General features: G+C 40.1%; 2 protein-coding genes across 2 annotated transcripts in view; both read left to right on the forward strand.

Annotated features, from left to right (window-relative positions):
* Window positions 1–3,284, forward strand: part of LOC139148137 (G patch domain-containing protein 1-like) — a 60,649-nt gene extending 57,365 nt beyond the window's left edge. The window contains exon 17 of the mRNA XM_070719447.1: window positions 3,049–3,284. Coding sequence (XP_070575548.1) covers window positions 3,049–3,100 — 52 coding nt within the window. The 3' untranslated portion in view covers window positions 3,101–3,284. The remainder of the gene's footprint in view (window positions 1–3,048) is intronic.
* Window positions 3,285–23,406: 20,122 nt separating this feature from the next.
* LOC139148141 (uncharacterized) overlaps window positions 23,407–25,393 on the forward strand; it is a 190,109-nt gene continuing 188,122 nt past the window's right edge. The window contains exon 1 of the mRNA XM_070719450.1: window positions 23,407–23,613. The gene's annotated coding sequence lies outside the window, so the exon portion shown is untranslated. The remainder of the gene's footprint in view (window positions 23,614–25,393) is intronic.

A 25,393-nucleotide genomic window follows, 5' to 3' on the forward strand; every position in this document is an offset into this window, starting at 1 on the left:
GGAGCCGTCATTATTTATGGCCGGGGAAGGGGGTGTCAGAGGAATGGGGGAGGGGGGTTTACTCAAAAAATTGAAAACTCTAAGGGGGGTTGCTCAAGATATGAAGAGGAAGAAGGAGGTACTCAATTTTTTGTGCTAGATTAATTGAAACACCTCAGATTGCACCATTGCGGACATCAATTTCTCAAAATTTTGGGTGTTCTAACAGTTATACTAGTAAAAGACAAATTGAAAATACTCCTCAGATTGCACTAGACTGCGCTATTGCACACATCAATGTCTCACATTTTTCATAGCATCTAGGACAAAACTGAACTGTTGTGAATTCATCCTTTTATAGGCAACTGTCCAACTTGGATGATCTACCATGCAATAGGTAGCAGTACTAGCTAATGTTGTATAGTAATTAGTGTTCAGTCCTGGAATAGTCACAAAGATATTACTGGAAACTTCAATTCCAAAATGAGGATATCCAGTAATTCAAACAGGCAAACACGCCTGGTGTCTGCCCTGACTACACCTCAAAACATACATGGATAGGGACTTTTATAAGAGTGTGCTTGAGGCAGAGGCAGTAAGGTTAAGTGTCGCACAAAGTGAACAACAAAGGTCTGGTCAACGAAGCAAGACCTTGATCATGGCTGAACAATTCACACTCCCAAGGCGCTGGAAAAACTTCATCTATTCAGATGCATTCATAGACTATTTATTTGGATATGAAGGTTTTTCAATATGGCACTGTATGATTGACTTTCTCAATACTGTTTCTCCAGTCAGTGTAGGAGGTGACGTTAAAGCTACATGAAAGCCTTGAACTTTTGGTAAAATGGACACAAATTACCCAACACCAACCACGAATAAGATGTAAACTTGCAAAAAAAGATCTTTCATAATTGATGAATTGGGAAGAGAAAAGTTGAATGTTTCGCTCAGCAAAATGAAAGCAAAATTTAAAACTTTCATTTTCAAAGTTCATGTATTACCACAATATATTACAACACTTGATCCCTGTTTTGGTGCACTTGACTCATGAAGACCACCGACCCAATCCTTGTTATGAAAACAAAAGTGAAGCTTGATTTTCTAGGGGGCTCTCCTATAGCATTTGAAAGAACTGGACCCCCTAGGATTATGTTGAGTTGCAAAATTGTTCAGTTAGGGACCAGTCTTGTTCGGTCTTGCCATGATGTTTTTGCTGATACAAGTTGAAGTTGAGTCATGTTCAAACAATTTAAACAAGTCATTCAAACGAAGATTACCCTCCAGTAGTACAAGGTTGGCCTTTGAAGAGACCCTAATGGAATGTTCCGGGAGCATACCACTGGAGTAAATCTGAAAAGACAACCTTGTAGATAATCCATGGAAACTGGGGGGTGTTTGATTGAATGCAGCGGACTTGATCATTCAAACAATTCATTGTCAGAGGTGGCTGAAGACAGCTAGGTCAAGTATCAGTTAACCTTACACAAGATATCAGTCCATGAACTCTTGATGATTTCATGAATCGTACCTTACATACCATATAAACAGGCCAATGATCTAAACAACAGAGTATGAAGATCCAAAACTTTGGTCAATACGCCTACTGCCTGCCCCTTAGAATCATTGATACCGTAAATGCCATTCCATTAAGAATTCAAACTTGGCGATGAGATCAGACAGCGACCTTAAGGCAGTACACGCCTCAAAATTGAAAGTCTTAAACTTTTGCTCAAACTTTCCGCAAAGAAGCATTAAACCAGTCCCTTTGGAGATCAGGAATAAAAATCAGGAGTCACTGCATAAAATTTGGTACAAGAGAAACAAATCACACAATACTTACCAACACTTGAAATTCAAAATGGTTGCCATACCTGAGTTAACGCTATGGGAAAAACAAAATTTGTGATTTTTACAAAAATAATTTGATGAAAAGTTTATTCACTCCATGAGCTTCAAAATGAGCCCCCACAAGTGGTAGAATAAAAGAATATTGTAAAAGTTTGCGAGTTTGAATATCTGTACCTGCGGTGCGTAAAAGAGCTATCTTTGATAGAAGACCTTATTTCATTACACTCACCCCTATGATTCTTGTTTGATTCACTGCTGGTTATGAATCATTATTACCAGACTTGCTTACCCAAACAATAATTATTAGCAGTCTTTGCATAAGTGAACGCATCATGCTTCAAGCATTAGATGACCTCTTGAACTTTATGTTGAATTTCTTTTTCTCTCAGTGGTCCCAACATATCTTTCCGGTAGATTGCAGCTAAAAACACCCCAAGCCAAATGTCCCTGCAAAGATACATGTAGAAAGTGCTTTCGCTGAGTCAAACATAGGCCAAGCACTGTAAGTTTGCACCTGCAGTTCTAGCTCTATGGTGACTGGAATGGCATTGTGGGATAGGGGAATGGCATTGTGGGATAGACAAATGCATCTTTTGCTTCTTTAACCCAAGACAGGAATTGTAAACATACTGATTTTAATTGGAAGACTATGTTATGTTTATTTCAAGCATATGACTTTGCACATCTGAAGAAACTAGTCCGGTCTGTGTTGTTGTGTGAATTTGTGCTAGCCTGAGGGTGCCTTGTGTGATGGATGAATACAAACACTCCCTAGGATAGTGATAAATTATACTGTAGCTTAGTATGGGTCCTGTGTACTTCAGTCTTACTGATTATTTGGTCTCAATGTTTTAAATGTAGAGGATAGCGTGCCTGAAATATCTAGATTCTTGCCAGCTACTGACACTTCTGAAAAATCTTAAAGTTTGTGTTCCAATTAATTTCGACTAAAGAGACAATCAATAAGTTGTTCTTACAGTAAGTTATAGAACCAGCATCAGCAGTGTGTATCTTTCCTCCCCATGCTGACATCTGAGAATCCAAAATTTAGTGGTGCATCTGTTCATAAGTAATCACCAAGATATGTCTACATTTCAATAATTTTGTCTGCTCAAAGTTACCCAACAACATGATTTACACCACAGGCTTGTTAACGTTTTAAACTCAATATTCTACAACAAAAAGATCCATGGATGTTTTATATTTGTTTCCTCACAGGCTTAAAAGTTTACCATCTCACAGGAGACCCACAGCCGCTGACTTCATGTAACACCCCTGCAGTGGATAATGGAAGATTCCGTCGGCAGCATTGGGAAAGGCTAGCCATGTGACCTCAAATAACCTCCTCCAGCAAAGAGAACCGGGTAACCCCTCCCAAATATTGTGAGAACGGCAGTCGTGAAAATGGGGCTATTGTCAGATCTGTGTGATTGGATAAGGCGTACAACAGCTTGTGTAACAGTCTGCTTCAGGACACAGAGCACTGACGCTTACACTCGTTCTCATCTATCATCGAACGCGCAACTTCATGTGAATGTTGATACATCTCATGAATTCATCAGTGTGTTTCCTTTGAAACTTCATGAGTTGATAAGGAACTTCCTAGGAAGATTTCAGACGCTGCCGCGCCGCGCTGGCGACAAGTTTACAAGTTTATGTAAACATAAGATACACTGTACGCAAACGACTGACGTGAACGTCATATTCCTAGCTACGTGAATACGTACCTTTACATTAGCGATTCGTATGAATTGTTCAAAAACAATGGGCGAAGTTTTAGCCCGGTAAAATGTGTGCGCGAATTTCATTTCATTAATACGACAACTAAAATGCGAATAACAGATCGCGGATACAAAAATAGTTTGGGCGGCAAAGTTGAGGGTTGCTGCAACATTGTACAACTGCCGTGCACAGTATAGTAGACACACTTCCAAAATGCAACGTGGTTTTCCGACACCATTTCTGACGCGAAGACGCATCTGAGAACTTCACTTGAAAGGCGTTTCTTATGGTGAAATTGCATCGACGACCGGAGTGTCTAAATCAACAGCGCACAGTATCTGCTGCAAATACGAGAGAACAGGCTCCCTTAGTGATAGACCAGCGCGAGAACGTACTAAAGTTGTCGACAACATTCTCCAACATATCGAGTTCTATAAAAGGCGGCAACCAAGTATTTACTTGCACGAAATCAGAAGGTAACTTCTTGATGATAACGGGTGTACGGCCGAAAACGTACCATCGCTGGCGACAATTCACCGAGCGATAACCGAATACCTGAACATGAGTCGAAAGAAAATATCAAGTCTTGCTGCCAAATCGATGACTCCAGCTATCGGACAATATACACTGGATTTCATAGAAACTGTTTCTGATTACAATATAAATCAAATTCATTGGTTTGACGAGTCTTCGGTGATCAGAACTACAGGCAATCGTCGTTTTGGACACGCAGAAATCAGAACAAATACAACGCCATGCCATGCATCGAACGCTACGTACGCGATCAACATCCTTGTCAGTGCTACGGGTGTCGATCATTCCGATGTGATCGTTGGACCATCAAACGGGTTGGAGTTATTGAACTTTTTCGATGAGGCTGTTCGAGTTACGGATAATTTTGGAAATCCTTGTTTGGCCGTAGGTGACTGTGTAATTATGGATAATTGCGGTTTCCACCACGCCCGATATGTTGAGCAAAATCTCCAACGACTATTGCAAGCGAGAGGGGTTCGACTGATTTACCAGCCACCATATAATGTTTTCAACGTTTGCGAGCCGTGTTTCAACTATATAAAGAGCGAGCTGAGATCTCATCAAGATTTCGCCTACGGTTCACTGAACTAGCGACTGCTAATGCCATAGCAAACATTACTCCCGGTGCTTGTCGTTTCTTTGCGAGAGAATGTGGTTACATTTGAAAATGGGACCGTCATCATTCATAGTATCGTCACTACACGCACGGACATTTGTGCGTGAGGAAATGAACTAGCGCGATGTTGACTCTCAAACCGAACCTGTGCGATGTTGATTCTCAAGGAAATTTCGAGTACATTTTTTCTCTCGTGAAATGTGAATCTTTCGTATTTCACAAAAGTGTAAGAACGTTTCTCTGCCCGAAACTGATGGCGATGTCCCATCCTGAACGTAAATCTTCGCCTTTAAAGTTCCACCTCGGCATTTTAAACTTTCACTTACTAGCTTTCATTCTCATGAATTTCACCCTCTCTTCATGTACACGGATGTTATCTTTTGTGCACCATAGTATTGGAAGTGAACGTTAAACACAAATTCGGATGACATTTTCATTACAAAACTCATCGGCACCATGGACAAACCAACAAAAGTTTGGAAAAACTCGAACACCGCGGAAAGCATGGAGCGTTCCAGGAACAACTGTGCATGCTCTCAGCGAAAATAAATGTGGCGCACGCGCGTTGTATGCCCCAGCATGTTTTATTTGTTAGGCGCCGACTTGTCTGGAAGTCTGTAGCAATATTATTAATTACATCGTTGAGGCGGCGAAATCTTCCTAGGAAGTTCCTTATCAACTCATGAAGTTTCAAAGGAAACACACTGATGAATTCATGAGATGTATCAACATTCACATGAAGTTGCGCGTTCGATGATAGATGAGAACGAGTGTAATACGTGATTATAAATGAAATGTCTCACAATGTCTGGCACGTCTTGTCAACACACACACACCTACGCAGCTACTGGCCATTTCTACATGTCTTGCATAATGTGAAGTGAAAACAACAAACTTCCGCCACCCTATTGTGCCACTCTATTATGTACGCAAAAGGTTCCAGTTCATTTGTTGTAAGAAGCTGTTGTTTTCTAATGTTCCTGACCTTTGGTTGACCTCACAGAGATCTTGGCTGTTTGGCCAGTGGCATTGTACAATCACTCCATCAGAAAACATTCACACTGTATACATAAAGGTATGTTTCAACGGAGTGCAACCGTCAACCTCAGAAGGGACATCTCATTAAGAGATATCAATATTTGCTTCATGTATCTTGATAATATTTTCTTTACTTTTTGTTCTTTGTTCTTCTTCCTCTTTCCAAAGTCTGTTTAAGTACAAATTATTAATCTCAGCAAACCAGGATATTATGAACTCTATGCAATATTATTGTTGAGTAAAATTTGGTTATCAACAATAGCACTACATCACATGCGCACACTAACAGACTGTATTCTTGACTGCAGAGTGACGTGAGCGAGGTGAATGAGAGATAAGACAATACAGAAGAGCAAATGATATGGAAATTGTGTGAAAAAAAGTGTCATTTGTGTATGTTGAAACTTTGAATATTGGTTTGATGGTTGAAAAATCCGAACTTCAATTATTTGTTTTCACCGTACTGTGACACGAAAATGAAGGAAGAACCCACAATTACCCGGATGGCCCGTGGTCAAGAATTGACAAGTTGTGGGCAATTTGACATGGCTTTGGGAGGAGTAGAACAAGAAACTGTATTTCACACACTGAACAGGAACAGAAAATACATCAAAAGTTGTAGTTAGTTAAGCTTTTAAAGCTTATTCCAACTGATTGAAATCTCATGTCAGTTGAAAATGGCCGGTTAAGTTTAAAGCTGAGGTAACATGCATCTCAAAACTGAAAGTTAAAACATTTGCACATACTGGCTGCTCAAAGATGCTTTTACATTCTTTTTTCATAAGCAAGTACAAAATAAGTGGTCAGGGTCACCATGCAATGTTTGGTATCAGAAACTATCTAAAATTTAATGATATTTGAAATCCATACCATGTGTTAACTTGATTGCAGACAAAATACATTTTGATTTTTACTCAACCGAGGAACTTCAGTTGCTATACAGGCTTTGTAATTAGCGCACTCAAGGAGCATGCAAGCCAAGTATACAAATCTTACAGACTGAATATCAAATAGCATTCTACCTGAAATATTGTTTCCATAGATGATAATGGCGGGTCTATCAAGGAGACAGGAATGCTGTATTTTTTGTGTGTGTTTTCAAAGTCATGAAATACATTCTCAAAAATTGACCAAGAAAACAAAAGTATTAGTCACACATAGTGTGAGAGTCAAAGAAAATGTTACTGTATTGTATGAAACAGAGGTTTGCATCTTGTAAAGGCAGCGATTTTGGCAAAATCTTCTGCCAGATCCCAGAAATTCTGTAATAGTTTCATTGAACTATCCTGTCAATGAGTGAGATTGAATTTGTTTCCTCAAGGACTCTGATCAATAGGAGAAATAGGAGAAATTTCTGAAATGATACAGAGTTAAGACAAGTAATTTCACCAGTCTGCATCAGTTATCCCATAAAATTCTGAGTGCTACACTCTTATCCACACTGCCTCTGCCAGTTCGTTGACCTCCTCACAGACACACCTGTATGAGTACGTCTATATATAACACAAGCCCATACATTACAAGCTGAATTTTTAGTATTCAGGACACTGTGCAGCTTGTTGAAAGAATGCCCTGCCATGAAAGAAGTCATCTTTTTTGTCCTCCCAGGCTGATTGAATGATCAAATTCCAGAGCACATACCATGAAACACACAAAGATCATATTTGGGAGGTAGGGGAGGGTCACATCTGAACAAGAGTTTTGCCCAGAAATTACAACTGGGTACCTGTTCTATGTCATGCGGATGAATCAGTGCATTTACAGGTGTGTGGCTACCAGTACTTTGGTCCGGGAGTATTCCGGCAGTGTCTTTTCCAGCTCCATCCACCGGTGACTTGTCCAAAATTCAAAAAAATAAAATTTATTTGACTTTCCAACCCATTTCAATGATACTTAATATTCAACGAGACAAGAAAAGGAGTAGTTAGAATCATTGAAATAGCCCTAGTTCTATTTTCTCATCTGTTCAAGCATACTTTTTGTATAGAATTGCATCATTGAAAGGGCCAGTGACTGTAATTTTTATTGACATTTTTGCACTGTTTTTGTTGTTAATGTCAACTTCAGTTTCTTCTTGTTCAACTCTCCAAGACATGTAGAGATACACAGTTTTGAGCTTGTCAACTCGGCCTGTACATGTGCTGACGTTGTTTATGTCGATAATTAAATTCAAGTCCACACTAGCATTCAAATGTAGACAAGTTATAGTGCATTTTTCACACATTGATGCTGTGTTAACAAGGTAGATAGTTGGTGCCTTGCAGTAGAACAAGAAGTTGCAATTGACATAAAAACAAAATTGGTGAAAAAAACACCAAAAGTTACAGCTGCTGGGCCTTTAGGTAGGCAGCCAGGTGATGGGATTTACCAGCTCTGTATTTACCATGTATTTCCTTGTAGCACACACAGCTGATTTCAATTTGTCCAAATGAAAATGATGAGTTACAATAAATTACAAAAACAAGCAAGAAGCTGTAAAAAAAATTGGCAAAGTTTGAAACTGAAGAAATGCTGACCTGACTGCTTTCATATTTTACACTTTCTTACTTTCAAATTGTTTACTTCATGTAAATACTTCTCAATGTTGTTTCAATGGCTGCCTCTTTGCCTGACTTGCAGCACTGAATACAGTGGACCTTTTCAAGTGTATAAATATGTATAAACATTGAGTGGTGAAACTGTAAATATGTTTGAATACAGCGGTGTACTTACAACATTTTACAAAATAAAATGACAGAGCAAGGGAAAGTTCTCAAACTGAACAGGCACTGGTTAGGTGTGGTTTGTTTAACATTTCATTCACAGGTACTTCATAGAACTTCTCCCTAGTACAATGATACATATACATTGGTATGCTTTGCTGAGCGGATTTGTTCCGTCATAAATGCATTGTGCCACTACTTCCTGACAAACGCCGTGACTTCCGCCCACCCTCTTAACTCCTCATCAATTGAAACTCCCCAAATTATCTTGCATTCCACTCAGAACACAGCGGCGATTGTTGTCAGCTTGGGCGTGGTCTCTGATGAGTCACACATGAGTAGTCAAAGTGTAGCGAGCCTCTCATATTACCAGAATTCTGAGGCACAAATCTGAAACAAAACTTGTCTATGTCTGTTGAGTAGAAGTCCAGGATTTACCTTGATACTAGTGGTTTACTATGTGTTCAGTTGGGATGGGGGGGGGGGGGGGGCGGTTCTTGACACTGTAATAATTGTTTCGTTTTAACCGGTGTTGAGATATATGAGGCAAGACTGAAACAACCCAAGTGTCAAGGCGCAGATTTGCAGAAACCTCCCTTGCTTCATCACCTGAAGGTGTGACGTAAGCCCCGATGCAGCGTGCTTTACGAGCAGCTCATTTGCTACTGATCATATTACAGGAGAATTATCCACGACTAACAATATCGATTATTTTGACTGCCGACATAGAAGAAGCTGTTCTAAAAGTGAGATGCGGCAAAAAGAAAGATAAAAAATGTTAAGGCACAGACAGTCACGAAATTGAAAGACTTAATTTTAAACTTTTGCTCGAACTTTCCGCAAGGAAACTTCAAACATTCCCTTTTAAAATCAAGAATGAAAATCCGGGATCATCATGCAAAATTTGTTACTAACAAATTACCCAATATTTACCGAAACTGAAAATTCACAAATGCTGCCATCCCTGTGTGAAGAGGGAAAAATTAAATTTTCGATTTTCACAAAAATAAGACCGTGAAAACTTTAGTTACTCAATTAGCTTTAAAATGAACACCCTCAAGTAGTAGACCAAAAATGCTCTCTCTCTCTCTCTCTCTCTCTCTCTCTCTCTCTCTCTCTCTCTTCTCTCCCCCCCCCCCCGAGGCGCATCCTCCTTATGGTACAAATCAGTGCTTGTCTGAGGGTGCCTATTATGGCGAATAAAAGCAAACATACCCCCAACACGGTGTTAAATTATATACCAACGCAGAGTGGAGCCAGTATTGTTCAGTCTTGCAGAGACAGGTTTCACACAAATTAGTAGAGCATTATGACCCAAGAATCCTTTTCAAAGAACAAAGTCCGCAGTACAGCATTTATGGCCTACCCCTTTTATATCTCTCTCCTTTCTTCAAACGTGAGACCGGCTTTCCTAGATTTTTTTACTGCTTTGGCAGTCTGTGCCACTGAAATTCGTGAGTTGTAAAGTGAAATTTTTTCGTCGCTCGTGAATTTGATGTGTCTGCTGCTCAATGATATATAAAACTACCTATTTGTTGAGACCAGACGTCGGGATGTACGTCGGGAAAAGGGATATACGGCGAGACAACGTTTATCAATGAAACCTGGCAAAAGTTTATCTTGTTTGGTAGCATACACCCAAACAATAACAAATTGTCAACTTTTGCTCGTATTGTGCCCCAAGAAACTTCATACTAATTCACTGTCAGAACTACGAATAAAACTCAGTTCTCTCGCGAATATTTTGAATCGGTGATCCGAACTATTTGAAATTCAACACCGCCACCGTTGATCATGTTGTTTTACTCGAGGTAAGATTTTCAAGATTTTCAAATTTTACGCAATTTGACAAACTGTTGAAGATGCGGTTTTCAAAATTACTCCCACAGGCTGTGTTGTAGAATAGCAGAGCGCTGCACGATTTTGAGTTGATCAAAAAATGTGTTCCCGTGCCACATACAGTCATATAGTTTGAGCACGGTCCCTCTATCATCCATGTTTATCATCCATTGTTACTGGGAAAGAAATCTCCTGCAGTCAGTGTGCGAAATTAAGAGAAAATAGCTTCAGGTCATAAGGACCTGTACCAAGCCAAAGCTTCAGGCCCTTACCGAAAACTGCCGGTCCTTACTAAATGCTGTTGTTAACAACCTGTATTACTCAAAGTCAACCCTCTCTCCCTCGATACTATGCTTTTGAATGTTGTATGAAAATATACTATTCTTTTAGACATACGGCAATAATAGAGATTGGAACTAATCTTTAATTGTTCATGTCATTTTATCAATAGAGTCAGCAAGTATTCACTAAAAAGAACTATTGTTTATAAAATTGCAGATGGTGTAAGTGAATGATCATGAATCATTCATCTTAATTATCTACAATCTCAAAAAGATCACAGCCCTCATCTTCCTCGCGGTCATTGAAGTCTGAATCACGTGATTGATAGTCAGAAACAGATCAGGGGCGGGGAAAACATTTTTTGAATCTCTAGCCCCCAGGCTATTTACAAGCCCAGCCTCAGCTCCACTAGCCCGCCATTGACTTGCTAATCAAATTTTGTGAAGTTCATGGTTTCACCGCCTGCTCGCAAACTGCAAAATCACACAGTCCCTCCGTGTGTGATGAGACTGTGGCAAAGTGTACGGGAAAATTGCGTTTGACAAAGGGGTTTTCCTAAATTAACGAAACTTGTGAACCAAAAATATAGCAAGATACCAATCACTTCTTTTTAGCGTAGTGCATGACCATTCTTTGAGCATATATGATATGAAAGTACTGTGATACTTTTGTGATCCCTGCTATTGCCATGTGAATATCTAGGTGACCTCAATGACCCGATGCATTAGAAGCATTCTGTTCCTGGATACCCATGTAATAATTGCGGAAAGAAATGAAATTACAGCGAAAAACAAAATAGCATTGCATGCACATGCTTCCAAGTGGTATCGATCGCGATGTCCTTTGGTAGTTGACTTTTCGATCCTCAAAGTGTTTTATGAAAAGTATTGCAGGCTATGATAATGAGACTATTTGTTGAAAAGAGGTGAGCGAATATCAGGCAGATTTACAAACTCATAACGTTTGACAAGATTACCTTATTGATGAAATGAAGCAATGAAGGATAATAATAATAATGATGTAGAACGGAAGTTCAAGTGACCGAACTGCTAGTACAGTCAAATTTCTTTGCAGTATTCTTAATCCTCTGTCCCCTTTCCCTACTAGAAGAGTCATTTTGATGTCATATCCGCCAATCCAGTGCAGCTATAACTCAACGTCGCGAAGGGCATTTACTCATTCTTCACATGGGCGATTTCATCTCTAACAGTACGGTCAAAATTTTTCTTATTCACTAGTGACTACGCGAATTTCGCCATATTGTTTTTATTTTGATCTTTGAAAGGACTGTGTTTTTCCATGCTACAAAAGCTTACACTGCATAATACATGTACAGTTGAATTTTTACGCAGACGCATGATGTTTTCATGCATAACTCTTGTCTTTTTTTTTCAAGAAAAAAAATCACGCTGTAATTTCTCAGAAATACGTGTTCCCACATTAAAGAATTGCGTACGTTCTTTAAATTTGAACCTGACTGAAGACTTGTGTTCGCTTTGCCCTTAAGCATTTCGGAGCTCTATATCGTTGAATGCCGATTTACATTGATACTCTCCTACTTTACGTAAGCCTGTCAAATCAGTAAGCATCAAAAATCACTTCCCGGCGGTAAAACTGCGAGGGGATTTGCTCACCCCTGTCAGAATCATGGTCATCGTCTTCATTAGAAGCTGTTACAGGTCTTGACTGAGAATTGTTTTTCATTTATTCCAATTCCAGTCGGTCAAAAGGACCGACGTGTAGCTAAAAACTTTCGGCCCGACCAGAAAACTGTCGGTCTCGGACCGTCGGACCGACGTTAATTTCGCACACTGCCTGCAGGGCATTAGATCGATGCCAAACCAATGACAATCCACTGTCCTTCCAAGTGAAGTGAAGCAAAATTACTGTTGACCATCCAGTCCTTGCTCCAAGATGTTTGAATATACTGAAAAAAAAGACACTAACCCGCACACTGGCATTGTATCATCCGGCATACAACCAATAAAATCCCAACAAAATTTTGCGAACCCATGCATAATTTAGTTTAGTCGGAGGGGGTGTTGGACTTGGCACAACAGTACCAGAAATTATCGTTTCCAAATTAAATGTAATAGGGCCGTTCACAATTTACGTCACTGTTCTCTCATTAATATGCAAAAATAAATATTTGTCCGCATTTTTAGATTACTCTTTTGAAAATTACGCATGCAAGAACGACGAAAATACATCTCAGTGGGCGACTGCTAGTGTAACAATGAATACTAAAAAACATATTTACGACTCAGAGTACAAGCTGCAAAAACAGCCACGCATGCAACATTGACAAAATTTGTCCGCATTTCAAGCTGCGTGTCCGATGTCGCGCGCGTACAGCTATATTTAGTAACAAATCTGTAACCGTGAACAGTGCTATTGTATTTATAACACGCCACATGCCCATTCCGTGTCGCCATTCGCCAGAATACGTCACGTGACGAGAAAATAGATACGTCTGGTCCCGTCAGAGGGTATTTTTGAAAAGCTATTTCCCTAGGGAAATAGTTCTGTCCAAATTTGAAAAAGTGTCCGGTCACGTGACCGTAGTGTCGTCTGCAGCTTTGCAACAATGGCGGGTGACTGGAACGTGATGTACGTCCGGGATAGGTGACGAAACATTCTCTAAAACAAATTTTCCATCATTTTCCAACATTCCAACAGCGTAGGAACTTGAACAGCTCATCGGCGGAAAAGATTAAAGTGCAACTAAGGATGTCGCCAGGTATGCTTAGAATATTTTTGAAAGAAAGTGATATCACGTACAACTGAAACGGCTGTGGAAACATCGCCAGTAAACTTGTCACAATGTCAATGGATTGTTGCGGTGCAATATATCAAAACACATTAAAAACAATATAACGATACAACATGAGCATGTGGTGTGTTATGAAACACCTATAGCCTGGTCTTTATTCGGGCTATAGCGCCCGTCTATTACCCCGAGGGGCCGTGTGTTATCAGAAACACATCGCTATTCCCCGAGGCCGTAGGCCGAGGGGTATAGCGATGTGTTTCTGATAACACACGGCCCCTCGGGGTAATAGACGGGCGCTATAGCCCGAATAAAGACCAGGCTATAGGTGTGTATCATAACACGTCACATGCCCATTCCGTGTCGCGATTCGCCAGAATACGTCACGTTACGAGAAAATAGATACGTCTGGTCCCCACTGGATCGACAAAAGTAACGTCAGACTAGGGCATTTTTTGAAAAGCTATTTCCCTAGGGAAATAGTTCTGACCAAATTTGGGAAAGTGCCCGGTCACGTGACCGTAGTGTCGTCTGCAGCTTTGCAACAATGGCGGGTGACGAGAACGTGATGTGCATCCGGGATAGGTGACGACACATTCTGTAAAACAGATTTTCCAACATTTTCCAACATTCCAACAGCGTAGGAACTTGAACTGCTCATCGACGGAAAGGATGTCGCTAGGTATGTTTAGAATATTTTTTGAAAGAAAGTGGTACCACGTACAAATGAAACCGCTGTGGAAACATGATCGCCCATTGAACTTGTCACAGTGGATTGTTGCAGTGCAAAATATCAAAACACATTAAAAACCATATAACAATACAAAATGATATTAAGCGTCAAATGAGGTTGTTTTATGCCAGAGCTAACATGTTAATCCGTGAGTTTTGGAACTGTTCGTACTCTGTCAAAACGAGACTTTTTATAACATATTGTACTTCTATGTACTGCTCACATCTTTGGAGTAAGTTCACAAATCAGTGTATCAATAATGTTCGCGTTGCTTATAACAACGGTTTTAGAATCTTGTTATTGACAGAAGATTAAGTATCTCGAACACTTTTGTTCAGAGCAACATTTTGACTTTCGAAAGTAAACAGCGCACTTTACGCTCGAAATTTTATATGAGGCTGATGAATAGTGAAAATTCTCTTATTAGTGCTGCTATCAATACATATATTATGTGTGGTAGCCTGTTCTGGAAAAGACTGTTTTCCGACTGCTTTTAAAGTTTTCTCTGTCTGTCAGTTTTAATTTCCTTCATGATTTAGTGTTTTTATAGCTTTTTATAGTTTATCAGTCCCCTTTTTCAGTATGTTTTTTTGGTGTATGAGCTGGTTCTCGAAATAAATAAATAAATAAAAATAAAAAATGAGCATGTAGTGTGTTATAAAACACCTATAGCCGGTCTTTATTCGGGCTATAGCGCCCGTCTATTACCCGAGGGGCCATGTGTTACCAGAAACACATCGCTATTCCCCGAGGCCGTAGAGCATGACCAGGCAATAGGTGTTATTTATTATGTACTACAAACGCGCAACCCCCCCCCCCCAAAAAAAAACGTAAAAAAGAACAGTTCTCGACTGACCTACCATTTTTCCTGAAGGCATCATGTTAACCAAAACAGACATTGTTTTGCCTAATTGAATATGTTTGACACCCAGCTTGGCAATTATTTCAATTCGTGGGGATATTATCACATTTTTGACGTTTAAAATTCCCCTAAACAGCGTCTTTGTTTCGTTTCATTTAACACGATACGTAGCTAGTGCAAAAACCGTGGGATATTCTACCGTCGCCTCAAATTTTAAGATGTAGTCTTCGTGCCGTAGGCCCAATGCACGGCACTTGTCTCAAGAATAATAATGATTATAATAATTGTACATAAAACATTTCAGACATATCTGCCTGCGTTGCATGCGTGGAAAGGGTTTTTCTTCCGTCACATAGCGGGAAAACGGATACACATCTTGGAAAAAAAATTAGTTTCAAAATTTTTACAGAGGAGATCACCAAATCCTTGTGTTCGTTTCGTAGGTAAAAGTATTGCTTATATAACTGAATTGTTTGCGCCTGCGCATTGTGCGACCAAAATTTTAAGAGTTTTCTTCTCGACGAAGGCACGCGATTCTTGCATGGTTGTAATCTTAATCAACACTTCTGTGGATTAAGGAAATCGTCCTTTATCCGAAATTATCGATTATTAAATCAGGACTCATATACTTTTTAATTCTAGATTTTTTTTAAATCAAAGGTAGCCCTCCATTTACTCGCATTCTCTGTCCCTTATGTAGGAAAGCAGTTGAACTTTATTCAGAGTGAAAATGTCATAAATTTGAAATGTGGTGGCTCTCAACCTTTGTTGGGCTGTAAAAATTATTGAACTCGGAAGAACATGAATGAACAGCTAACAGTGTTAGTGACACAATGGTACAAAGGTATCAATAAAGAGAGTAGAGTGATAAATTATATTGAGTTAACTGCAGAACTGAAAAGTGCAGGGGTTGACGGTCTGCGGTTAATTCACGTATACCCTTGAACAAAAACACCACTAGCAGTCCGTGCATTTCCACTCACGGTTGAACGCATAAAGGCTTTGGTGTCCAGGTCATATATCTGCATGGATTGTTTTTCCATTCAGTAAAGTTTGTGGAATTGACCGTTGTTTCAGTTGTGCCGATTGGGATAGGGGATACCTTGGCGTCGTTAAAAGTTGAAGTAGCGTTCGATACTTGGCATTTCACTGCGCCTCGTTAACTTCGTGAACTGGACTTTCTTTACCCATTCGACGCACTGGACATTAAATAAAACAACCGTAGACAGAGTGAATAAGACAAAGTAGAACCCCTGAGCAAAAAAAGAACAAGAATCTGTTAATCACATCTACATGTATGTAACAGAAATAGGGAGCTTCACCACTGGTCAGGACAGAAGACGTGCCAACATTCGTTTTCTAATCAAGTAAAATTACTCCGAAGTACACTCGAGGGAGGGTTCTGTGATACGGTCCCTCTACGTGCACGTACTAGGATTTTACATCGTCGCAGATAGATCTGTCTGCGACATAACGTGCTGTCTAGGACCCATAGTTTATGAAGACAAGTGGCTGAAAGAGCAAGTGGCTACCGGAGGTTTATTTTGAAGGTGTGTGCATTCCGGCAATTGTCACTATCTCGTAAAATGCTTTATGAAGAGTGTTGGCGTGTAACGCGGCTTTTTAATCAAATTCTCAGCAGCCTCGTGAAGGGAGTGTCTTCTAGCACGTTTGCACTATTCTTCCCACGGAGACATTTCTGTTATTGGTGGATCTGTGTAAAAGTTAATTATCGACCGGTCGTCAAAAAGCAAAGTCCTCCAAGGACGCACATGTTCGACGTCGGCATACATGGACCTCAAAACGCTTAGTTTGAGAAGCCGTTGTGCAGCGAAAACTGCGTCTTACTTTCTAGGAGAGGAGATCCTGTATGAGGCTTTCCTTTGACTGATAATAATAAGGGTTTTCAAAATTTGAAATAAAGGCTGACCTAGATTCTATATTTAGTGGTTGCAATCGTATCGAGTTCAGCAGACACACTGCTTGATTCACCATACTACACTGACTTGGGCTGCCTTCTGGGTATGAATTTGTTGCTGCGCACTTACACATGTTGCCTTGTTGGCATTTAGATGAACACCTGATGCACAACCATGAAAGAACTTTCATACAATCTAAATCGAAAGGATTGGGGACAAGCATTATGAGGAGCAAGGTTTACGAGCTGATTGACGGCCCAAGCCGAATTGCATGTTGGGAATGTAACTGGCGAATAGCCACTCCGTGTATCGTTAGGAACAAACGTATACACATGGTCTTTCCATTTACGCGACGCTGAAAGTGATTTATACAAGTGTTCAGATGGACAATCGGTGGATTTCCAGACGAGACGAGTCTTAATTTTCCAAAGATGCAAAAAAGCGACCTCATTAAGAACACGAGTCCGCGATATATGCGCTAAGACTTACTCTAGACACGGTCCCTCATGGAGGGCCCGTGCACTAGATAACCAAAATGCATGTATCAGGAACTACGCAAGGAACGACCTAGCTCATATGAATAAATCAGTACAAGAAAAAATCTTTTCCAGTTGTTATTTTTATCAAATATGAGTGTTAACTCACAAAGGCTTTCACAGACTAATTCATGCATGCTCTTCGAAACAAACCGACGCGTTTTCAGTTCCTTGGCTCTCCAGCTCTTTGGGATATTATAACAATGTCTCTGACCCATCCCCTACGCCCCCCTCACCATAGCTATACGTACGGTATGATTGGTCAATCATCAATTGAGTACGTATATGACCGGAGTTCTCGACTGTAGCCCAGTTTCGCTACGAAACAACCGCGGAAATTCCCAAACTTCGCCGTTTGTGGCAACGCCTCGAGGCTTTCCGTAAAAACGTCGATGCTATGATCAAGGAAATCATTATTTGAGGACAATCGCCGGTATTTACGTCAAAACGCCGATAAATCAACTCACTGCCTCATCATCATAACGGACGATATAACGTTTAATGGTGCATGACCTACATATCTGTTCAGTCACTGTCAAATATTGACAATGCGAGCACTTTGAAGAAATTCAAGATCAAGAAAATCTATACGTACACAGTTAGCTTACAACGTCGAGGTTCTCTGCGCGGTCCTATGTATGTATGTGTATGTATGTATGTATGTATGTATGTATGTATGTATGTATGTATGTATGTATGTATGTATGTATGTATGTATGTATGTATGTATGTATGTATGTATGTATGTATGTATGTATGTATGTATGTATGTATGTATGTATGTACAAACAGACTGACAGACAGTCAGGCACATATATACAAGTAAGAACCACTCAGTCTCATTGATGTAAGAGATATGAAGCCGAAACATTGAAGTTGAAGCTGGTCAAATATTGCAGATTTTATCATCTTCACTCCATCGAAATTGTAGGCTCTGTTGGTCAGACTTTTTGTTGGAAATTACAGGTTTTCAGCTGTGTAAAACGATGTCGGTGACGCATGTTATGACCTAACTCTGATGATGGTATCCAACAAAGGTGATAAAATGACGATTGCCCTTTGGTTGATGTTACACCTATACTTCGCTCATCGTAGGCCTTATAAGTATAATTTTGGACATAACACTACGATACCTCCCTGATCTCCGGACAATCACAGAATTTCTTGCACCCATGTCAAATCCGCTGCACGCAATCTCGGCATAAAATCCTCGTCGTGTTCCAAATATTCGGGTCAGACCATTTGTAAGGCAAATAATGCATATTATTTTTCCACTTTAAAAATTACCATCACACAGCCAATATGGATAAGGAAAGACTTCTGCGGGCGATCAGCCAGACGATTATGCTGGACGAAAAGCGAGGCACTCACGCAGGGAGGTGTTGCAGACAGAAAGATTTTCGCACGTATTTCTGCAACATATGCTGTGGCACGTTCAGCAATGCTAACGGTTTCTGACAGAACTGAAGTGAAACAGGGACCCTCCTTGTGCACAGCATTCTCATCCAGGTACCCGGATTTGGGCATTGACAACAATCTCTCTCGCAAAGACTCTAAATTATGAAACGATTGCAGGCATTTGCCGAAGAACACGCCTCTCTCGCCGAACACCATTATTCTGTAGGAACTTCCCATCTCCCCATAGTCACTTTACCGCAACAGTTCGGCTTCTTTCATATCTGCAGAGCAACCATTTCGAATAAAGCGACCAACTCTCCTGATCTTTAACCCTAGAGGTGAACAAGTTAGGACTCGTATGTGTTTGGTTATAGACAGAGTGTACGTCGAACTTTTATGCCCCTTCATGTCTATAATTTCACTTCCTCGCACGAATACTCCCTTTCTTCTGGATGAGAAAAAGACAATGGCAAATTACGGGTAATGAATCCGCTCCCATGATATGTCTGTCAGGACAACCTTGCTGATAGTCGGATGTGCTTGCCTTACTCCTATCATTTAATCTCTATATGCGGATGTTTACCGTCATGGTCAATGACGTAGACCGTTATTGCTAAACCTGACGGCCGATACTCCAAAAAAACTTTGTAATTTAAAGGCCAAGGACTTGATCCCAAGGATCAAGCAAGTGATCCCAAGGATCAAGTTTGTTTTTTAAGGTAGAACGCGCCTCAGGGACAGATATTCGGACTCTCAAATTTCTACAATTCTTTTCTGATCTACCACTCTGGGGGCTCACTTTAAAGCTCTTGGAGAAAGAAAAACTTTTACCGTCTTAGTGAGTTTATTTTCCCCTGTAGAGTTAACACAGAAATGGCTGCCATTTTGAAATTCAAATATCGCTAAATATTGGGTAATTTGTTTCGCTAGTTCCACAGTTTGTAGGGTGATCCCTGGGTTTTATTGTTGATTTGTTAAGAGAATGATTGAAAGTTTCATTTCGAAAATTTTGAGCAAAAGTTTAAGTCTTTAGCTTTCGAAGCGCATGCTATACCCGTCCGGCCATTTGCCACCATTTTAAAACCAACCATGTTTAAGGTAGGCTAGTAGTTAACACAGGAATGGCTGCCATTTGAAATTCAAATATCGCTAAATGTTGGATAATTTGTTTCGCTAGTTCCAAAGTTTGCAGGGTGATCCCCGGGTTTTATTGTTGATTTGTTAAGAGAGTGGTTGAAAGTTTCATTTCGGAAATTTTGAGCAAAAGTTTAGTCTTTAGCTTTCGAAGCGCATACTATAACCGTCCGGTCATTTGCCACCATTTTAAAACCAACCATGTTTAAGTAGGCTAGTGTGTATAGAATATGCATAAACAGCACAGTGTCAGCCCAGCCGTTGCATTAACATGTAAAAATAAATTGAAAATACCCCTATATATTTTCATTTTTTGATACTTTCACGGATGACCCTGTACGGGGAATGTAGACAAATAAATGTATACCAAATCGATGTTACCGATATTTTTCACAAATGAAAGGGCCAGATTTTTTTCTTGAATGAAAAAGCATGTTACGTGCGTGCGACTTGCTCTTAGCTGTTTACGATACGATATCATTGATATGTTTCTCCAGCAACAGCTCGTCAAAACTGAGAAGTCAAAATAAACACGATTGGAACTAATTTGGGATAATTGGATTTTCATATTTTTCAAATTTCTCAAAAGTTTTTGGTGCCCTATAGCTGAATATTGAAATATCGCAAATTACTCATAAAAACAAACAGAAAAGCAGATGATATTACATTTGTAGATTAAATCGACATTACTTTGCCATCCATTTATCCCAAATTAGTTCCAATCGTGTTAAAACTATACAATGCAAGATGCGAGGTACGTAAATGTTCCACATTGATAAAGAATCATCAGCATGCGATTCTAATACCTAAACAACGCTCATTGATGTAATCTGCCTAAATCAATACTAATCCATCTCGCATCTTGCACAAGGAGCAACGTTATTGCTGTATGGCACATTTAGGCCTCGCACGAAGAAGGGAGCTGATTAACACTGAAGCTGTGTCGTTTCCTTTTAGGGTAAATTTCTAAAACTTGTCTTGCGGTAAATGTATGGAGGCACAGGTGGGTTGCTTGCCAGGCAATGAAGATGAACGATTGTATATTCATCAAAATCACCGAGGAAAAACTGCAGAGTCACCATTTTTTCGCGCGAGCTTATTTTAAGAGAAGAATAACATCGTCATTTTATATTTGAAACCTGGTTGGGGACATAATTTTTAATCGGACTTCCGAAGAAGGTTTCTCTTATTGAGTCTATTGTGACCGTTTCAAGAACATACTATCAGAATGTATTCTCGCATTTCTACAGGCTTTAATGGAATTTGCTGTGTACTACCCATGCATGGGGGCCTCAACTATAACAGAAGTCTCCATCGTAAGACACATGATCAACTGCGACAAGTGTATCTCGAACTTCTAGGAGCCTTTTTACTTGAGAATCAACCCATGTGTTGCGTAGTTATAATCGGTCCGGAATCAAAAAACAGCTCTTTATTCAATATATATATTAACAAAATTTAGGTGAACCCCTGTGAGTAAAAACTTGACGCAGGTACAATTTTAAATGAATGTATAGTTTATCTTTTTGCAAGGGTTTCATAAGCCTGTCCCATTGTCTGTTTGTAATGAAGAGATAGCCTACCTGTAGCGATCTTTTTTTAACTATTGTCTCTTTTGTAACACCGATTGCAGCTTGGCCGGAGGCCAACAGTCATAAAATAAATTACATTACAATAAAACTTTTGTAACTTTTTAGGACGAGCTGTGCGGCCGTCGTTGAAACATATTGTATTCCTGGGACATTGAAGGTTGCCTCTTTTGTGCAAATGTTTGGAGGAAAGAATCTCTTGAGAGAAGTAAACGAAGACAGGTGTTCTAAATGTGCCTCCTCTGAAAATATAACGGCTTGACGTTGACTTTTGCGACAACAAGTTGACAATAAATGATACTCTTGGTTGACATAAGTGAATTTCAGTTATGACCTATTCAGATGACAGATCGGAGCACTGAAAATTTCAACAAATGCTCAAACTGACCTTCGAAGGTATAATTTTTTTAATTTTGTGCAATTTCTTGAAGTGTGCGCGCACGCATGGACAAGACAGCGCCACGTACACATCAATGAGTGGGGGGAAATATCTTCTTGCGCATGCGCAGTGGTATACGTGATGTTTCAGGATGAACGAAAACCACTGCATCTTTGCTTCTATTGACACCATCGAATTTTTAATATGAAACAACGGGCTCACTTTCAACGTTAGTAGGACCACTGAAAGCTGTAATTAAAAATCCCATGGTGACCTGTATGAATAACAGACGGGCGTCCTCAAGATATAACTCTGAAAAGTAAAAAAAATTGTCTCACAGGATCCCAGCATTCTGCAGATTTGTCATGCAAAATCTGGTACGACAGCACTACCTGTTGAAGAATCTGATGCATGTCATGTGAATCCATGAATTGCTGGGATGAGATGCTTAGCTCATAAACTCCAGCTTACAAATAAGTAGTTTGCGCATCACGATAGCGCGTCTAGCAACCTAACAAGCGCTACGTACTGTTTTTTATATCTCATGTCCACATCTTAAGTATTAATTTATCGAACGGTTGGTATTGAACGATTGGTAAAAATATATTTTTAAATTATTGTAGGCGGAGAAAACCTTGCTTCAATTCGCTAAGAGTACATTTTGGAGGTAGCAGCCACAATTAATCATATTGGCTTTACAGGCACAGAAAGCAAAATTCGATTGTCATGATTTTCTTTGCAAAAAGTTCACGCACGACGGAACATGCGGCACAGTAGCGATGAAGACACGACAATGGACGTACTCGTCTTTCTAGTCATTTCGTACCTGTGCTTTATAACTCGCGTATGGTTGGAAATTTATCATTTTGACTGTCTTCCACAACCACCCAAGGAGCCGTCACACGCGCGCAGTCGCATATTTTCAGACTATTGGTCGGGGAAGCGTTCCGGGTCAAAGAATACTCACACTGTGGACTGGAAAGACATTTAAGTGAGTTCAAGGGATCACCATCATGTAGGCTGACAATCGAAGGGAAAGACGAGGAATGTACGTATTTGAATTCGGTGAGACCCGGCTTGCTACATGGACAGTAGATGATACAACCACCACCACCACTACAACCACTACCACAACATGACGTCTGTAACTTCAAAACTCTCTTAAATCCAAACTAGGACAAGTATTAGGGGATTAGTGATGAACAAACGAAAAACAAACAAAAAGAGAAATAAAGTTAAGCGAAAGTATATATGCGAAGAGTAGATCAAGCTTACACTCGTAACCAACCTTGAAAAAAATTTTGTAATGGCTTCTTCTTGTGTTCAGATTTACAGTGTTTGACAATGACCCTACATGTCAGTGCTTTAGTGATTTCTTTCACGTTCTTTCTGCTGACGACGTTCGGCAGTGGCACCGCGTCTTATTGTCTGTTGCATTTCGCAACCAATGAGAATCGACGTCTTGTTGACTTTTTGTTCTACCTACACTGTGTGCCTGTTTGCATTTATTACCGTAACAATAGACATTTTTTTACGCGCTCCGAGCAAGCTCGGCCCAAACACGGTGCACTAGTTGCTCCGGTGTAGCACGCTGTAAGGAGTGTTAACAGGAACATCTGAAGTGATCGAGAGAGGAATTCCGCAGTAATTCACCTCAGCACCAGCCATGGGGCTATCTGTCTTTGTGCTAGTGGCCGTGGCACTAGTGGCCTGGACCGACGCACAGAATGGTAAGTTTTTAAGATCGCGTTAGCGACCGATTGTTAGTGAAAGTGTCCGGCAATCTCCAGGTCGACGAGGGCGTGAGATTACCTTGTAGTGCGATAAAATGTCTTTCAGACGGTCAAAATGTTGTTTTTTGAAAAATCACGAATTCCTACAACTGTCTAACGAGGTCCTGATGATTTATTCGGAAATTGTACTTTCTGCTAACCACACCTGAATCGACGAGTCACCAGCTCTAATCAACCACCAGGGATTGTCAATGTATGTAGGGCGAGGGAGGGCCCCGTCAAACATCAACCAATGCAAAGAAAGTAAAAGTGCGGTGGCCCTAAGTTTCGGTCGAATTATTTACTCTGCCATGCCATCTTTTATTTCACTCTAACATGTCAGGTCTTGGAAACTTAACTGTGTGACACAAATACCAAAGTCTTTATCAAGATTGCACGTCGGTCTCTCTCTTGCGCATGTCTGTTTGTTACGACACGTCGGTCTAGGGGTACGCTGTTTTGGGTGACATTAAAAACAAAAACGTAATCGTCGTCCGGTCCAATGAAACATAACAAAGGATTCGATAAACACAATAACTATTACAGAATAATGGTCGTTATTGCGTAAAACTCTAACACGCTTTGAACCCAAACACCAGAGTAATTGAGGATTTCAAAATTCGATTTATCGTGGAGATCAAGAATCACTATGTAGTTAGATTTTGTTTGTCTGGGGAAAAAGCAAAATGATCATACGGCAACAGTCTTTCAACTTAAAAGCTTGCCGTCATTGGATTTCTCGATACCTGAGATCAGACAACGACCTGAATGTAGTGAAGGAGACTCGGACGGTCTAAGTGGACCAGGAAAATGGCAACTTTTGATATGGAAATGAGCACCCAACACGTAATGGTCCTTCGGTGACTTACAAAACGGGTTTGATAACCGCCAACGTTTCAATGCCGTCCCCAAGAAGAAGAATGCGGCGACGGTTGTATAAAAACTTTCACCGTTGGATTCAGCTGGTATCCTCCGTGAGCAACTCGAACCGGCTCCCGAGCTCTGCTAAGGCGTGCGTTTCTATAGTAAATACGTAGTTTAAGAATTCAACGCAATGCCTACATGAACAACGCCGGGTTTTTTTTGTTTTATTTTGCGCAAGGGCGGTTCCCCTTTCGTCTTGCTCCAACCCTTTGTTCTTTAATACGATGTCGCAAAGATCAGACGTGAGGGGCCCGGGGTTTCCTGCTTCAGTTAAATTGAATTAACTTTAAGATTCAAACAATATTTGAAGGTTGGAGTTCAGGAAAAGATTAATTTATGATGAACATTGAAAAAAAAGATACGTTTTCGTCGCTGAAAATTATGATTTGTCCCCATACATCTTCATTCTTTATGTTACTTCAATTATCAATCAGGCTCCGTTATCGTCACGATTTCAGGTAGAACGCTCTCAAACGGGACTCTCAAACGTTTACAATGCGGTTTTGGTCTTCCACTTGTGGGGTTCCATTTTGAAGCTCATGGAGTAAATAAAGCTTTTACTTACTTTTATGAAAATCGAAAAATTAATTTACCCCGACAGAGTTAACACAGGGATGGCGGCCATTTTGAATATCAAAGGTTAGCAGCCTCAAAAATTTGGCATTTTGTTTCTTTAGTACCAAATTTTGCACTGCGATTCTTGATGTTTATTCTTGATTTCAAAGGAGAATGGTTTACAATTTTCTCACGGAAAGTTTTAACAAAAGTTTTAAAATCTTTCAATTTCGAGGCACGTATACTACCTTAACCATGG

Source organism: Ptychodera flava, chromosome 13, assembly GCF_041260155.1.
Source record: "Ptychodera flava strain L36383 chromosome 13, AS_Pfla_20210202, whole genome shotgun sequence".
Taxonomy (NCBI): Eukaryota; Metazoa; Hemichordata; class Enteropneusta; family Ptychoderidae; genus Ptychodera; species Ptychodera flava.